This window comes from Vipera ursinii (assembly GCF_947247035.1).
Source record: "Vipera ursinii genome assembly, chromosome: 13".
Lineage (NCBI taxonomy): Eukaryota > Metazoa > Chordata > Lepidosauria > Squamata > Viperidae > Vipera > Vipera ursinii.
Window position 1 is genome coordinate 593,946 of NC_139526.1, and position 14,262 is coordinate 608,207.

Genomic DNA, 14,262 nt, shown 5'->3' on the forward strand with positions numbered 1-14,262 from the left:
ATTTAATTCATAGCTGAGTGGCCTAGTGCTTTTCCCTACTTTCTTCAATTTAAGCCTAAACTTTGCAATGAGAAGCTCATGGTCTGAGCCACAGTCAGCTCCTGGTCTTGTTTTTACTGACTGTATAGAGCTTCTCCATCTTTGCCTGCAGAGCACATAGTCAATCTGATTTCTGATGTCCATGTGTACAGCCGTCTCTTGGGTTGTTGGAAAAGAGTGTTTGCTATGACCATCGTATTCTGTTGAAAAAATTCTATCAGCCTGTGCCCTGCTTCATTTTGTACTCCAAGGCCAAATATGCCTGTTATTCCGGTTATCTTTTGGCTTCCTACTTTAGCATTCCAATCCCCCATGATGATAAGGACATCATTTCTGGGTGTTTGTTTGTTTGTTTGTTTGTTTATTTATTTATTTGATTTATATACCGCCCTTCTCCCGAAGGACTCAGGGCGGTGTACAGGGCAATAAAAATAAGAATACAGGATACAAGATTTAAAGTTAAATGATTGTGCCCAATGTGGTAAGTTAGTTAAAATAATGTTAAAACCCCAAACCCATCAGGCCAGGCTGGCTTGTTCGAATAGATAATTTTTTAGATCACGCCGGAAGGAGCGAAGGTCGGGGGCCATCCGTAGTTCAGCCGGTAAGCGGTTCCAAAGGATTGGTGTGCCCACCGAGAATGCTCTCCCCCTGGGGGTCACCAGCCGACATTCTCTGACCAGTGGTACTCTGAGGAGGCCCTCTCTGTGGGAGCGTACAGGACGGAGGGAAGTTGACGCCGGCAGCAGGTGCTCCCGTAGATAATCCGGATCCATGCCATGTAGTTCTATAAGGTGCTGTAGGGCTTCATAGAACCAGTCAATTTCATCCTCTTCAGCACCGGTGGTTGGGGCATAAACTTGGACTACTGTGATATTGAATGGTTTGCCTTGGATTCAAACTGAGATCATTCTGTCATTTTGGGGATTGTTTCCCAGTATTGCTTTTCCTACTCTTTTATTGACTATGAAGGCTACTCCATTTCTTCTGAGGGATTCTTGCCTGATGGTCATCTGAATTAAGTTCACCCATTCCTGTCCATTTTAGTTCGCTGATACCTAAGATGTCGATGTTCAGTCTTGTCATCTCTTGTTTGACCACGTCCAGCTTGCCTTGATTCACGGATCTTACATTCCAGGTTCCTATGGAGAAAAATCTTTACAGCATCGGACTTTCCTTTCACCACCAGACACATCCGCAGCTGAGCGTCCTTTCGACTTTGGCCCAGTCGCTTCATTCTTTCTGGCACTACTAGTACTAGCCCTCTGCTCTTCCCCGGTAGCATATTGGACGCCTTCCGACCTGAGGGGCTCATCTTCCAGCGTCATATCTTTTTGCCTTTTGGTACTGTCCATAGGGTTTTCATGGCAAAGATACTGGAGTGGGTTGCCATTTCCTTCTCCAGTGGATCACGTTTTGTCAGAACTCTCTGCTATGACCTGTCCGTCTTGGGTGGCCCTGCACGGCATAGCTCATAGCTTCATTGAATTACGCAAGCCCCTTCGCCACGACAAGGCAGTAATCCATGAAGCGGGGAAGAAGCCATAGCAAATCACAAACTATCTATCTGCATGAGAAGATGGACGGAGGATTATCAGCCTGCCGGGCACCGCTCCTCTGAAGGAAAGGGTAGCTGGTCTCCCGGGGCCGCTGGAAAGTTGCGCTCCTCGACGCTGCTTGCGTCGGCTCTACCAAGGGCGACACGCGCGCGGGACCAGGAAGCTGCCCCTTCGAACGCCCGTTCGCTCCTCTTGACGTTTTCATCCATCTATACTTGCTTGCGCCACGGCGACGCGCCGGAAGTAAACGCATTTTCCCGGAAGCACGTGTAGGTTGTCCGGGTGTCCCAGGCGAGGGGACCGGAGCCCAGCCGGGGTTGGAGGATGGCGGTCACGAGCTCTTCGGCGAGCCTGAAAAGCAAGTGAGGAAAGGGAGGCGCCGCGGGGGGAGGGGGAGGGGAGGGGAGGGGGCCACGGGAGCCGCGACTGCTGTGGATGGAGTGGGGAGGAGAGTGTGCGCCGTCGCCATAGAGACCGCATTGGCTGGCTTCGCGCGCTCGGCGTGGGCGCACGCTGTACTTAGTTGAACCGTGTTTCTGAGCATACGCAGAGGGTTTCTCTCGCCAGAGCTGCCTTGCGAGAAGGGAGCGGGGTTCCCTGTTCCGGCAGAGCCCTTACCTTTGCGCTCGGGCTTCAGAACTTTTGTAGGGAGCCCAAGTCGAGTGGTGGCGCCCCGGGCCCAGCTCAGAAAGCGAGCCAGAACCCGGGTTGCTTAGTGCTTGGATGGGAGACCTCTGGGCGATCCCAGGACTGTAGAGCGTAGCAAGAGAAAGCGAAGCCTGAAGAAGTGTGAGGCCGATAATAAATAATAAACCTTTATTGTCAAAGTACAACACGTGTACATTGAGATTAGCTGAGCCTCCCCCTGTGCTCTCTCCCCCCAACACACAGTGACAACAAACCCTCCATCCCACCACACTATGTGAACCAACTACACCACACACCGGCCTCCCAAGTCAATTCTGCATAGGATTATGTCCCATTTAAAAGCCTAACAGCCCACGGATAAAAGATATTTTTCAGCCTGTTGGTACGGCTGGCTATGTTCCTATATCTCCTACCGGATGGTAGGAGAGTAAAGAGATACCGTCCAGGGTGGGAGTCATCCCTGAGAATCTTCCTCACTCTTCCAAGGCAACAAGCCCTGGCGATCACTCTAACGTGGCCACGAAGGGCCCCCCAGGAATCGCCCTGAGTTGGGGGCCTTCATTTGTAGCTCGGACCAGTTGGCCAAACAATATTGGAAACCTTCCCGGGCTGCTAAAGGAGCAACGGGTTGAAACTGAACCCTGGCAAGACCAAGTGGCTCTGGGTTTGGAGTTCTTTGGTCCATACACCTGAGCCACTAGAGGGGGGAGGCAAGAAATGTTGCGGGTCCCGTCCCCTAAGAAGATACGTCTGGCGGGACCCAGAAGAAAGGCTTTCTCCATGGTGGCCCCCTACCTCCCTCTGGAACATCATCCCTCCGGAAACTAGACCGGCCCCCACTCTGACACTCTTTCGGAAGTCCCTGAAGACCTGGTCCTGCCAGCGGGCCAGGAGAGCCCATAGTGGGATGGAGCCCATTAAATGGCTGGTATGAGTGTGTGTTGACCCCTGGGGGGGTTATTTTATTTTTTATTTCTTTTATATTGTGTTTTTATTATTTCCTGTAAGCTACCGAGTCGCCGTGAGCGAGTAGACAGCAATATAAAATTTCCAAATAAATATATTTAAGGTTATTTCTGACAAAGAAGGCTATGGAGGACCTGCAAGTCAATCTCTGTGTCACTTGTAGTGAATCACTAAAAGTTCCTGAATCCTAATGGTTTGCCTACTTATTGTTTTTTTTAATTAAAGTATTTGTTAAAAGGGGAGGGGAAATATATGGGTTCTGCTGTTGAGAATTGCCACTTTTCTTTCTCTCTTTCTCTCTCACACACTAGCATATATCACTAAATACCACCATCCCATTGCAGCAATATACACATTTCAGGCATTTTGCTGGTAAGAAAAAGAGAAGCCATAAATTCTCCCTCTTGGCTTTATCACTTCACCATAAAGCAGCTGAATGCTGCTACAATCTCATGGTTTTTAGCCATTTTTCAGAAACAGATGGCAAAGGCAGAGGCAATCTGACATATCCAACTGATGAGGTAAGGTCACACATGGGGAAGGAAAGTGCAGGACCCAGGGTGGGTTGTGTTGATACTACATGTGGGTAGTACGATTGTTTGTGTTTTAGCTTTATAAATCATTTACAGCTCAAATTAAAAGAACAGACCTTTCACTGCTACTTGATTCTGCTTCTGTGTAACTGTGCTGTAATAGTTAACACGACACAGTAAAATCTGAATTGTCTCTGGTAATCTTTCAGTTATGCCGTGTTCAGGAAAATTGAGTCTTTTTACACAGGAGGACCCATTCAGGTAATAATCAATCCAAATTTACCTTTACTACTACTTGCATTTATTACGTATGACCATCGTTTGCTGAAAAACCTACTGTGCTCTCTTTTTCTGGCCTAGGTTACTCAAGCTGGGGATTACATGTTTTGTGCTTGCGGGAGCAAGGTCAATGTAGTGGATATTGAAACAGGAGACATCATACACAGTATTGAACAGGTACTAAGACAGGCCTTCCCCTAACAAGCTTCTGTCCAGCCAAGATGTATATTGCAGGAATGCTGAAAATGCACTCAAGCCTCCAATTCCAGCCTTTCTTTTGTCCTGAATTCAGAAGGCCCCTTCGCGGGAGTATCTTTTCTTTTCAGCTTCACCACTCCGTTTACATTATGGAAGTGATAGTCCAGTTTTGGAAGCTGTAATTACTGAGAAAATGCTACTACTATTATGCAGTTAGACAGTTGAACAATCCAGTTAAAGAAATGTGACACTGGAACGGAATCATCAAACGGGGGGAAGGAAGGTGGTGGTGGTGAGGTATGATGGCTTAAGTAGATTATAGAATAACTAGAACAATTTATGCTACATAATGATCAAAAGCAATTACTTTTATACATTCTGCTTGAAGAGATATTCGCCGTAGGTAGCACAAGTATACAAAACAAGCCAATTAAAAAGATAAATTATCAATTACTTTAATAGGCGTAATACTTGAAAATACAGTTACTGTTTAATTAGAACAATGATGCAGATAAGTCATCTGACGGTTCTTCCTCTCTCTGCTTCAGGATGATGAAACGGAGATTACAGTATTTGCCCTCAGCAACGACGATGAGGTAGGTGGTCGCAGGACTGCAGGGGACACTTCTAGCAGCCGGGCAAGAAGCTGCTCCCACCATACGAACGGGAGCCTGCAAAGCCAGCCGGCTTCCCAAGAGAGATCCCTCAGCAGCACTGGAACTTATTTTACGTTCTGTCTACCCCGAGGGACGACAGCCCGGGCTCTCCCTTCCTGATTTACGCGTCCTTCTCCACATATACTGAGGGGGGAAAATCAAGAGAAATTAAGCGTCTCATCAGTTGATAGTTCTGTACTGCATTATACATACACCTTTCATTACTTGAATTGCTGTTACCAAGAATGCATTTTTCGTAGCATACAGGCGTTTTGGTTTTGGTTTTTTTATTAACAAAGCTGAAACTCATTTCAAATTTCATTTGAGAAATGAAAATGTATTTTTCTATTTTCCTTCTGTTGGATTAGATCTTGGTAACAGGAAGCCAAGCGCTACTGCTGAAGCAATGGGACTGGCTAGGAAATAAGTGCATCCGCACATGGAAGGCTGTGCATACAGCTCCTGTGGCCAGCATGACCTTTGACCTCTCGTCCACTTTGTTAGCCACAGGTATGGTCTGAGCCTGAGCAGACAGCTGGAATCGGAGCAAGCCTTTCTGGGAAGTTTAGCCCCTGAGCGCTTACTTTCCTTGCAGGCTGCTCAGTGCTTGCCTGACTTTTTTTGCCACATCTCTTCCTCTCTCCCTCCAGGTGGCTGTGATAGCACCATCAAGGTCTGGGACATTCCCCGGCAGTACTGCACACACAACCTGAAAGGCTCCTCTGGGGTTGTTCAGTAAGGAAGCCTCCTTTCCATTCCCTCTTTGCAGTGGGGAAGTTTAGTCTGGGGAATTTGGGAATTCTTAATAAATGGGTGGGAAATGATTTTTTTTCTCAGCGTCATCTGGCTACTTGCAGTAAATGTAATGCCACTTCTGTACTGCTGTTGTAATTATTTTACAAACACATTTCCTGTCACTCACAAACACAGATATCCGTGATGCCCGCTGCTCTCTGTCTCTCCTCCTGGGTGAGAATGTAAACCCACTCTGCGATGCAGGGTGATGCTGTCGTTGCTCTGGGTGCTTTGTAAGGTTGTTCATGCAGGGCATCAGGTTTCTTCTGGGAACTTGGTGTGTTGTGAGGAAAAGGAAGCTGAGAGGAAAGCAGAGAGCAGTGAGGGGAGACAATTCGTCTTGGCTTCGTGTCTTTCTTACTTCTAAGTGAAGACCTAGCTCCATCCACAGAGTAGCCCTCCTCCTCCCAGCCATCCCATGAGGGCAGCTTAAATACAAGATAGAATGTCCCGAATGTGATGCATAGCAGAATCTCCGTTTTTCCATTTATTTATTTGCTGGATATTCTGCCTTTCATTTTAAAGCACAAGGTGATGTACTAGATTCTTCTTTCTCTCTCCCTCCGATTTCCCCCACAACAACAACCCTGTGCGATGGGTTGGGTTGAGAAAGAGGGACTGACGCAAAGTCACCCCTTCCGTTCCCAGCCCAAGGGAGGAGTAGAGCTCACAGTAACCCAGTTTCTGGTCTGGCACCCTAACCACTGAGCAAACTGGCTCTTTTCCACACGAGAAGCCATTTTAGACCTTGTGCAGGTGGCTAGGAGGAAGAGTTGTGTTGCTGACCTTGAAGAGAAAGAACTTTCCTGGTTTGTCTCTCTGCCAGCCTCGTCAAGTTCCACCCGGACAGCTCTCAGCCTCAGCTCTTCTCCTCCTCCATGGACAACAGCATCCGGCTTTGGGACCTGAAGTCCAGCCGGTGTGTCAGCCAGCTGGACAACCACTACAGCTTAGTCACCTCTCTCTCCTTCTGCCCAGAGAGCGAGACCCTCATCAGGTGAGAATCCTTCCTTGAAAGGGACCGGTTGGGTTGTCTTTCGGCCTTTGAGCAGCCTAGCTGATGGCCTTGTAACGTGGCCTGGGGCCTGGTGGTTCCCATTTCACAGTCAGGGTCTGAGTAATATGCTGTGATACAAAATCAGTTAAATGGTTTCGCACAGGAAATGCCGTCGTTGAAGGCCAGAGGAGGTGAAATGCAACTGCTAAAATCAAGCGAAAGCAAATGTAGAGCAAATGGAATTAAAAGAGAACAAAAGTGAAGAATGAAAGTGTTTGCCACTGCATGCTGTTATGGGAACAGAACACACAGAGGATTTCAGTTCTGATTTATGCTCAGGCAACAATATAAGATGTCTGATTGATGCCTCCGAGTCTCTTGTCCTATAGTACAGTACGGGCATTGTGACAGTTCTATACTCTCAGACTTTCAAAGCGCAACATAGACACTATTTTGTTATATTTATAACTGCACTTGCACATGTTTGGTAGTGATCTTGTGGCTGGTTTTGTACAGCTCACAGACTAGATTGATTACTTATGGCTCAGCACTTGTGGAAAGCCAGCTCTTATCTCAGAATTGTGTGTACCACCTTATCGTGCAAACCAGAATATGATTTCTTGCTTGCTTGGACAGAAGGTGTTAGGTTCATTCAGCAGTGTTGACTTTACAATCTGTTTGATTGCAGTTCTGGCCGTGATAAGATCTGCACCGTGTGGGATCTAAAAGCCAAAAAGGTCAAAAGCACCATCCCGGTTTACGAGGTGAAGCACCTTCTAGTTTTTGCCTGATTCAGTTATATTGAGCTTCCATAGAAACAGTTTGTCCATCAGTCCCCCCCCCCCAAAAAAAACCCCTGGTCTCAATTCTATATTAACCTTTAAAATGCTCTGAATCCAAAATTTTCTAGCTTTTTCGCAAACCTGCCAAGCAAGCCCTTTTTTGTTTCTATTTCCAACATTCACGAGGAGCAGCTTTCTGGAGTACCAGTGGGCATCTCACGGTCTCTCATTTATCTAGAAAGACAGCACAGGCCAGAATTTGCCCCTCTGGCTGCTGGCTGCTGCTGCAGTGCCACCTCAGCTCCTTCAGGGACATCCTCGCCCGATCTGTAAATCAATAGACTTGGGTTTCCTGGCTTCACCCTTTCCAGGAGTCCTCTGTCCCACTTTTTGCCCAGAAAGGTTGAGCGGAGGAGAGTTTTGGCATCCAGTGGGAGTTCTTCTTTGTGGGACCATAGATCAGTGGGTGAGCTCTGATGGATAGACTTCTTTCTTCTCTTGGTCCCACCCAAAGGGCCTTGCTCTGAATCTGAGTGGATTATTTGTTCCCAGTTTATGTAGGGTTTCAGATTCCCAAGCAAACTTTCACACTAGTAACCAAGAGTCAACATTTGCACACTCTGTTAGCAGTTTATATTCTCTTGCAACTTTGCTGATCACTATTCCTCAGGCTGACTTCTTCTTCCATCTTAGACTATTGAATCTGTGGTCTTATTACCACAAGAAATGGATTTATCAAACTTGGGTGTGACTAAATCAAGCACTCACTTTCTCACTGCCGGTAGCAAAGGTGAGTCGAGCTTTTATGATGGACTCCTCATGCAAGTAGTGGAGAAGGAGCCGCTGCCTTCTGTCTCTGCTGGCTTTTGCACTGGGACGGTGTTCAGTGCCCCATCCAAGTGTGGCTCAGTGGGGGTGGGCAGCCAGTGGTCTGAAGCAGGCCCCCAATATCCCATTTTCAGGATAGAGGGACATGTACTTCCTGGGATTTTGTTACTCGGGGGGGGGGGGGTATAAGAAGTGAAGTGCTTTGGGGGAGACTTTAAGAGGTTCGAGGCAGCCATTGCACCCCTCACAAATTCTGAAACCCTAGAAAAAGAAGTGATTTTTATAGGACAAAATGGGAGTCTGAAACTCAGAATTATAAGACCCTTAACGTCTCCAAATCCAACCCCCTGCAGTCTCCTTAACAGTCATTTGGGGTTTGTTTAAATGCACACCGTTTCCGGGGGCCTGGGTTTCCAATTTTGCCAACTCTAGGATTTATTCAGTGACATGTGATTTGTGTGCTGCCCTTTAGGGATCCTCCGGGTGTGGGACGCATCCACAGCTACCTGCGTGCATAGCCAGTCTCTGCCTCACCTGCCAGTAGAGTCCAAAGTGGACGTGATTGGACAGCACAGCCTCCTGCATTGCAGTCTAGTGCCAACCAAAAGTGAATTGGTGTCTGTGAACGTTGACCGCAATATCTGCTTGTACGATGCACAGACGCTTGAGCTCAAGAAACAGGTATCCAATTTTATCACTTTCCAAGGAAAAAAAGACACAGACAACATTGGGGAAGGGAAAGGCATGCAGCTACATATTGGCCGTAGAAGTATTATTTTTATGTGGGCCACTACGTTATCACCAAAAGCTTTTGTGAACGTAACAGATATTATGACGTTCAAGACCTTCATCTCCCAGATTGTCCCAGAGGAGCTTTTTCATGAGTACTTGTTTTGTTTCCCCCAATGTACAGATTTGAACGTGGCTCACTGCATTGTACTGTATATACCACAGTTTGCTCAGTTTGCATTTGGGTGTTTTACCCTTGGGGTGGACGGTCTTCTGCCTTAGTATTTTGTTGGGCTTGAAGTGTGCACGTATGTTGTGTTGGCTGAAGCTCCCGCTGAGCTTTTCCGATATTCTTGCAACATATGGAACGACTACATTGCTTCGTTTATTGTTTTCTTCTTTGTCTGTCATGGAGGAGTTCCTGCTGGGTCATTTTTGGAATTTGATGAAGGCCCACTTGGGATAGCCACAGGTTCTGAGGGCTTCCTTGATGTGTTTAGTTCTTTTCCTTTTCCATCTTTGCTGGAAAACACCCAGACACAAACAGAGCAACATGGTATATGCAGTACAATGCAGTGAGCCATGGGCAGATCTGTACATTGGGGAGACAAAACAACCATTTCATAAACACATGGCACAACATAGGAGAACAAGCCCATCAGGACAAGATTTAGCAGTCCATCTGGATTTAAAAGACAAAGGCCACTCTTTCGAAGACAGCAAAGTTCACATTTTGGACAGAGAGGACCGCTGGTTTGAAAGAGGCCATCTGTGTCAAAATTGAACAGCCCTCTCTCAACAGAGGGGGAAGGATACGACATCTATCTTCAGTCTACAACACAGTCCCTTCCGCAGTTCCAAGAAGTCTCCACACCCATTTGCCCTACTCAGGTGATAAGTCTCCAGGTGGCATCAGTACAGGTGTCAAACTCGCCATGCCACGTGACGTGTCGCAATGTATCGCAACTTTTTTTGCATTGCCGGAGCTGGGGGGGCGTGGCCTCTGCATGATGCAACCAGCCCACGGGCCAGCAGTTGACAACCCTACTCTAAAAGAATGCAAATGACCAGCTGTCTGCAAGGACTATAAACCCTTCCATTCCCCACAATCCAGTCAGAACTGAAGAGGTTTCTTGGATGAAAAGCAAAATGTCTTCAAAGAGAGGGGGGGAAAGTCCAGTTGCCTTGTGAAAAAGCACCTTTGGGGCAACCATGACTTGGGTGACTGAGCATCTCCATAGACATCTCCCAGATTGCACTCAAAGGACCCCGAAGTTAAATAGAAAGTTTTTTTAAAAATAAAATAAAATAAAAAGGTAAACATTTCCAGCAATCATCCGTTCTTGCAAGGAATTGTATTTGATTTTGAGCAATGATGAGATGTCAAGATTTCAAAACGAATTAAAAAAATTATTATGCCCATGTCTTACAAGTTTGGCGGAGTTCACGGAATTTCATCCAGGTCATCCATCCATACCTGCCTGAGATCCTTGCTTTACTCTGGCAGACCACCGGTGCTGCAGACGGCAGACACGGAGTGTGGTACCAAGCTGATGAACAGGATTCCCACTGATTTCAGCAGTCCGGCCTAGGCCAGCCCAGGGCTCTCTTATCCACGCGTGTCCTCGGGTTTCTTTTCTTTCTTCTTGCATCCGGGTGTTCTGAACCAGCCCTCTTCTGGCCTTGTAGTAAGGCAAACCCCTATTCAGAAAGAAGAGACTGGAGAGCGTCCAAGGCTAAAAGGCATCTGCCAAGATTTAATTACGCAGTTAACAAAAACACTAGAGCTTGTCTTCTCAAGCGGAAAAGTTGCTTTCAGCAACCAGCCCCTCCCCAAACACTCCTTTTATAGAGAGCTCAGGGCGTGGTCTCCCTGTGCCTCCTCCCGAGGAGTCCCACAGCCTTTCTTTGTTTGTTCCTGCTCGACTGCCTCCTGCGTCGGGCGTCCTTGAACAGGGCCAGCTGTGGGTCATCTTCCTCCGCACTCTCGGGCTCACGCAGCTGAGAAGAGGTCCCCGGCTGAGGGCTCTGCAAAGTCTCCAAACCATCATCAGCCGGTTCGTTTCCCTCCTCCCCCTCATCTGAGTCATCCGATACATCGGACCCGGCTGTCGGACCCACAGGCTGGCCCTGAGTCACAACACCGGGCTTCTCGCGCTTGGCAGATTCTTTCGTTTCTGTTTCTTATTTATTTACTTGTTTATTAAATTTATATGCTGCTCATGTCCCCAATAAGGTGACACTCTGGTTCTTACATTTCTCCCTTAGTTTTCAGGTTATAACGGAGAAGTTCTGGATGTCCGGTTTCTGGGTCCAAAGGACTCGCACATAGTTGTGGCGACCAATAGCCCCCAACTGAAAGTATTTGAGTTGTCCTCTTCAAACTGCCAGATTCTGCCAGGTCATTCAGGTGAGCGATGGGAAACAGCGGCCGTTTCCACCTTTGACCTTTACAGTGTGATTAGTGTGCAAGTCCACTCTTGGGCTGATGGAGAAAGAAATCAGCTTGACTCTCCTGCGTCCCACAAGATGTCTACCTCCTTAGGAGATGGGGCCTGCAGTGTTCCCCGCCTCCTTTAGATAACCTGGTCTCAAGCCACGTAGGGCTTTAAAGGTGACCACCGGCCCCTTGGCAGCCAATGCAGCTCCCGCGTTGGGAGCGACACACAATGCGTCCAAATGCAATGCGGAGAGATTCTCGAGTGGGAACTCTGGTTTGCTCTAAGGTTCATTTCTTTGTTTCCTTGGCTGTCTGTGGTGTTCTCAGGAGGCTTCTCCAACATCAGAATTCACCTGGGCTGAGCAGTTCTTCAAGGTAAGCAAGTGAAACCTCAGAGGAACAGTCATCATTTATTTTACAAAAAAGGCCAAAATGGAGAAGCCATGTGTAAAGAACTACGTACACCTCATACTGCATTTCATAGCTTGTAGAACCACCTTTAGCAGCAATAACTTAATCACTTTCTGTATGAGTTTATCAACCTCTCACATCATTGTGGAGGAATGTTGGCCCCCTCTGCTTCAGTCCATGGAGGTTTCTGGGCTTTGGTTTCTGCACAGCTCTCTTGAGCTCCCACCACAGCATTTCAGTCGGGCTGATGTCTGGACTTTCACTGGGCCACTGCAGTTCCTTGGTTCTTTTCTTTCTCAGCCATTCTGTTGCAGATTTGCCGGTGGGCTGGGGATCATGGTCCTGTCTCGTGACCCGGTGTGTCTCAGGCTTTAGCTGCCAAATAGATGGCCTCACCTTTGACTCTGGAATACTTCGGTATACAGAGAAGTTCATGGTTGCCTCAATGACTACAAGGTGCCCCAGGTCCTGTGGCTGCAAAACAAGCCCAAATCATGACTCCTCAGCCACCGTGCTTGGTGGTTGGTATGAGATGTTTGTGCTGCTAGGCTGTGTTTGGTTTTTGGCAAACCGTGATACTGTGCATTATGGTCAGAAGTCTTGCCTGTCTGAAGGACAGGGTTCCAGAGGCCCTGTGATTTGTTCAGATGCAGCCCTGCAAACTGAAGCCCTGCTCTCAGGCTCTTTGGAAAGAGAAGTAGCTTCTTCCCAGCAACCCTTCCAAACAAACCCTATTTGTAATTGTACAGTCATGGACTTTAGCGTTTAACATGCTAACAGAGGCCTGTAGAGTCCAAGATGTAACTCTTGGGTTTTTTGCAATTTCTTGGCTTGGTTTCGTGTCTTTCTTACTTCTAATTGAAGACCTAGCTCCATCCACAGAGTAGCCCTCCTCCTGCTCCTCCCCAGCAATTGCAATTTTTGCAATTTCTCTGAGCATTGCACAGTCTGACCTCGAGGTTTGCTGGGACATCCACTCCTGGAAGACTGGCACTGTCGTGAATGCTTTCCATTTGTGAATAATCTTCCTCACTGTAGAAAGATGAACTTTAAATTGCTTGGAAATGGCCTTATAACCAGATGGATGGGTGGCAACAATTGCTGATCATGTTTGATGTCTCTCTTTGGCATTGTGCTAACACACACCTCAATGCTGGAGACCAGCAAACTCCTAAAGCTTTGGCTTTTATAGAGGTAGCCACACTTGCTGATGATGCCTTGGTCAAGGGCACTCGATTAGCAGCACCTGGCTGCTACTTAGCCTCGTCATACCTATGGAAGCAGCAAGGGTGTGCTTTGGTTTTTCACACATGGCTTCTCCATTTTTGGACGACTTTTTGTAAAATAAAAGATGGCATGGTACAATATGCCATGTGTTCATCTGAGGTTGTGTTTCCCTACTATAAAGAACTGCTGAGGACCAGATGATTTTTACTATGTCCTGATAGGTGAAACCATATAACCATATACGTACGTACATACATACATACATACATACATACATACATACATACATACATACACCAATGCTTTATTTAAGCTTATATTTCTGTTTGTATGTATTACGTTTCTTATTAGTGTTGTATATCAGTGGCCTCTGTAGATGCCATACGATAAATAAAAAACCCTATCCTTTCAGATTTGTTTCCATTTCATAAATTACAGTATTTGCTGCCAAATACTTCCAAACTAGTGGAGAAATATTTGCAAGCATTCCATGACTTCTTAAAAACTTGACAAATAACTAGAACTCAGGAAGTTGTTAGTTCAATTACAACAATTCTTTGAATGTTTGCTGGGTACCAGATATTGATATGAAATGATTGCTCAAAAACTATGTCTTTTCCTGTGTTTATTCATGCGATTTAATCATCCTCTGCAACTTTCACGCAGATATTGTTCTTGCCTTGGACGTCTTCCGAAAGGGGAGGTTATTTGCTAGCTGTTCAAAGGTATCGAGCATTTTAATTTTTAATTCATTTCAGAAGTAACAGGAATGTTAGAGTTTGAATGAGGAACTTCATGCATGGTAGCAGTTGGGATGTAAGCAAATTTAGCACCTGGAAGACATTTCACATCTCTTGTTGAGCTGGAAGTCGTCAAACTGTTCTTTATGACCTCTTGGGAAACCATGAACAAATTTCAGAGAGTTGCAGAGTTGCCAATTCAAAACCCGTTGGAAAACCCATCCTGTGTGTCATTCCCCTTTCGGAAGGAGAGCAGACACAGCAACAGGAGGGTTCCTGAGCACAGCACTTTTTTTTCAGGGGTGGGGAGGAGGCTGGCCCTTGTTGCTCTGTAGTTGCCGTGTAAGTCAGTTTTCCCCTTCTTGGCATCCTCCAGGACAAGCAGTGGACCTCGATAGCTGGCAATGGATGATGGCAGTTGTAATAAAATACTAT

General features: G+C 46.7%; 1 protein-coding gene across 4 annotated transcripts in view; it reads left to right on the top strand.

Annotated features, from left to right (window-relative positions):
* The first annotated feature begins 1,860 nt into the window (after window positions 1–1,860).
* The window catches only part of TBL3 (transducin beta like 3), a 34,173-nt gene continuing 21,771 nt past the window's right edge, over window positions 1,861–14,262 (top strand). For 3 of the 4 annotated variants that reach the window (XR_014493711.1, XM_083373092.1, XM_083373094.1), the window contains exons 1-12: window positions 1,861–1,960; window positions 3,955–4,006; window positions 4,106–4,201; window positions 4,771–4,818; window positions 5,247–5,388; window positions 5,529–5,613; window positions 6,500–6,670; window positions 7,359–7,434; window positions 8,146–8,242; window positions 8,753–8,961; window positions 11,278–11,419; window positions 13,754–13,812. Coding sequence is in view for 3 of the 4 variants with exons in the window: in XM_083373092.1 (XP_083229218.1) it covers window positions 1,923–1,960; window positions 3,955–4,006; window positions 4,106–4,201; window positions 4,771–4,818; window positions 5,247–5,388; window positions 5,529–5,613; window positions 6,500–6,670; window positions 7,359–7,434; window positions 8,146–8,242; window positions 8,753–8,961; window positions 11,278–11,419; window positions 13,754–13,812 (1,215 nt within the window). In the remaining variant the exon portion in view is untranslated. Of the gene's footprint in view, window positions 1,961–3,713; window positions 3,734–3,954; window positions 4,007–4,105; window positions 4,202–4,770; window positions 4,819–5,246; window positions 5,389–5,528; window positions 5,614–6,499; window positions 6,671–7,358; window positions 7,435–8,145; window positions 8,243–8,752; window positions 8,962–11,277; window positions 11,420–13,753; window positions 13,813–14,262 lie in introns of those variants that run through there. The other variant, XM_083373093.1, reaches the window with a different exon arrangement.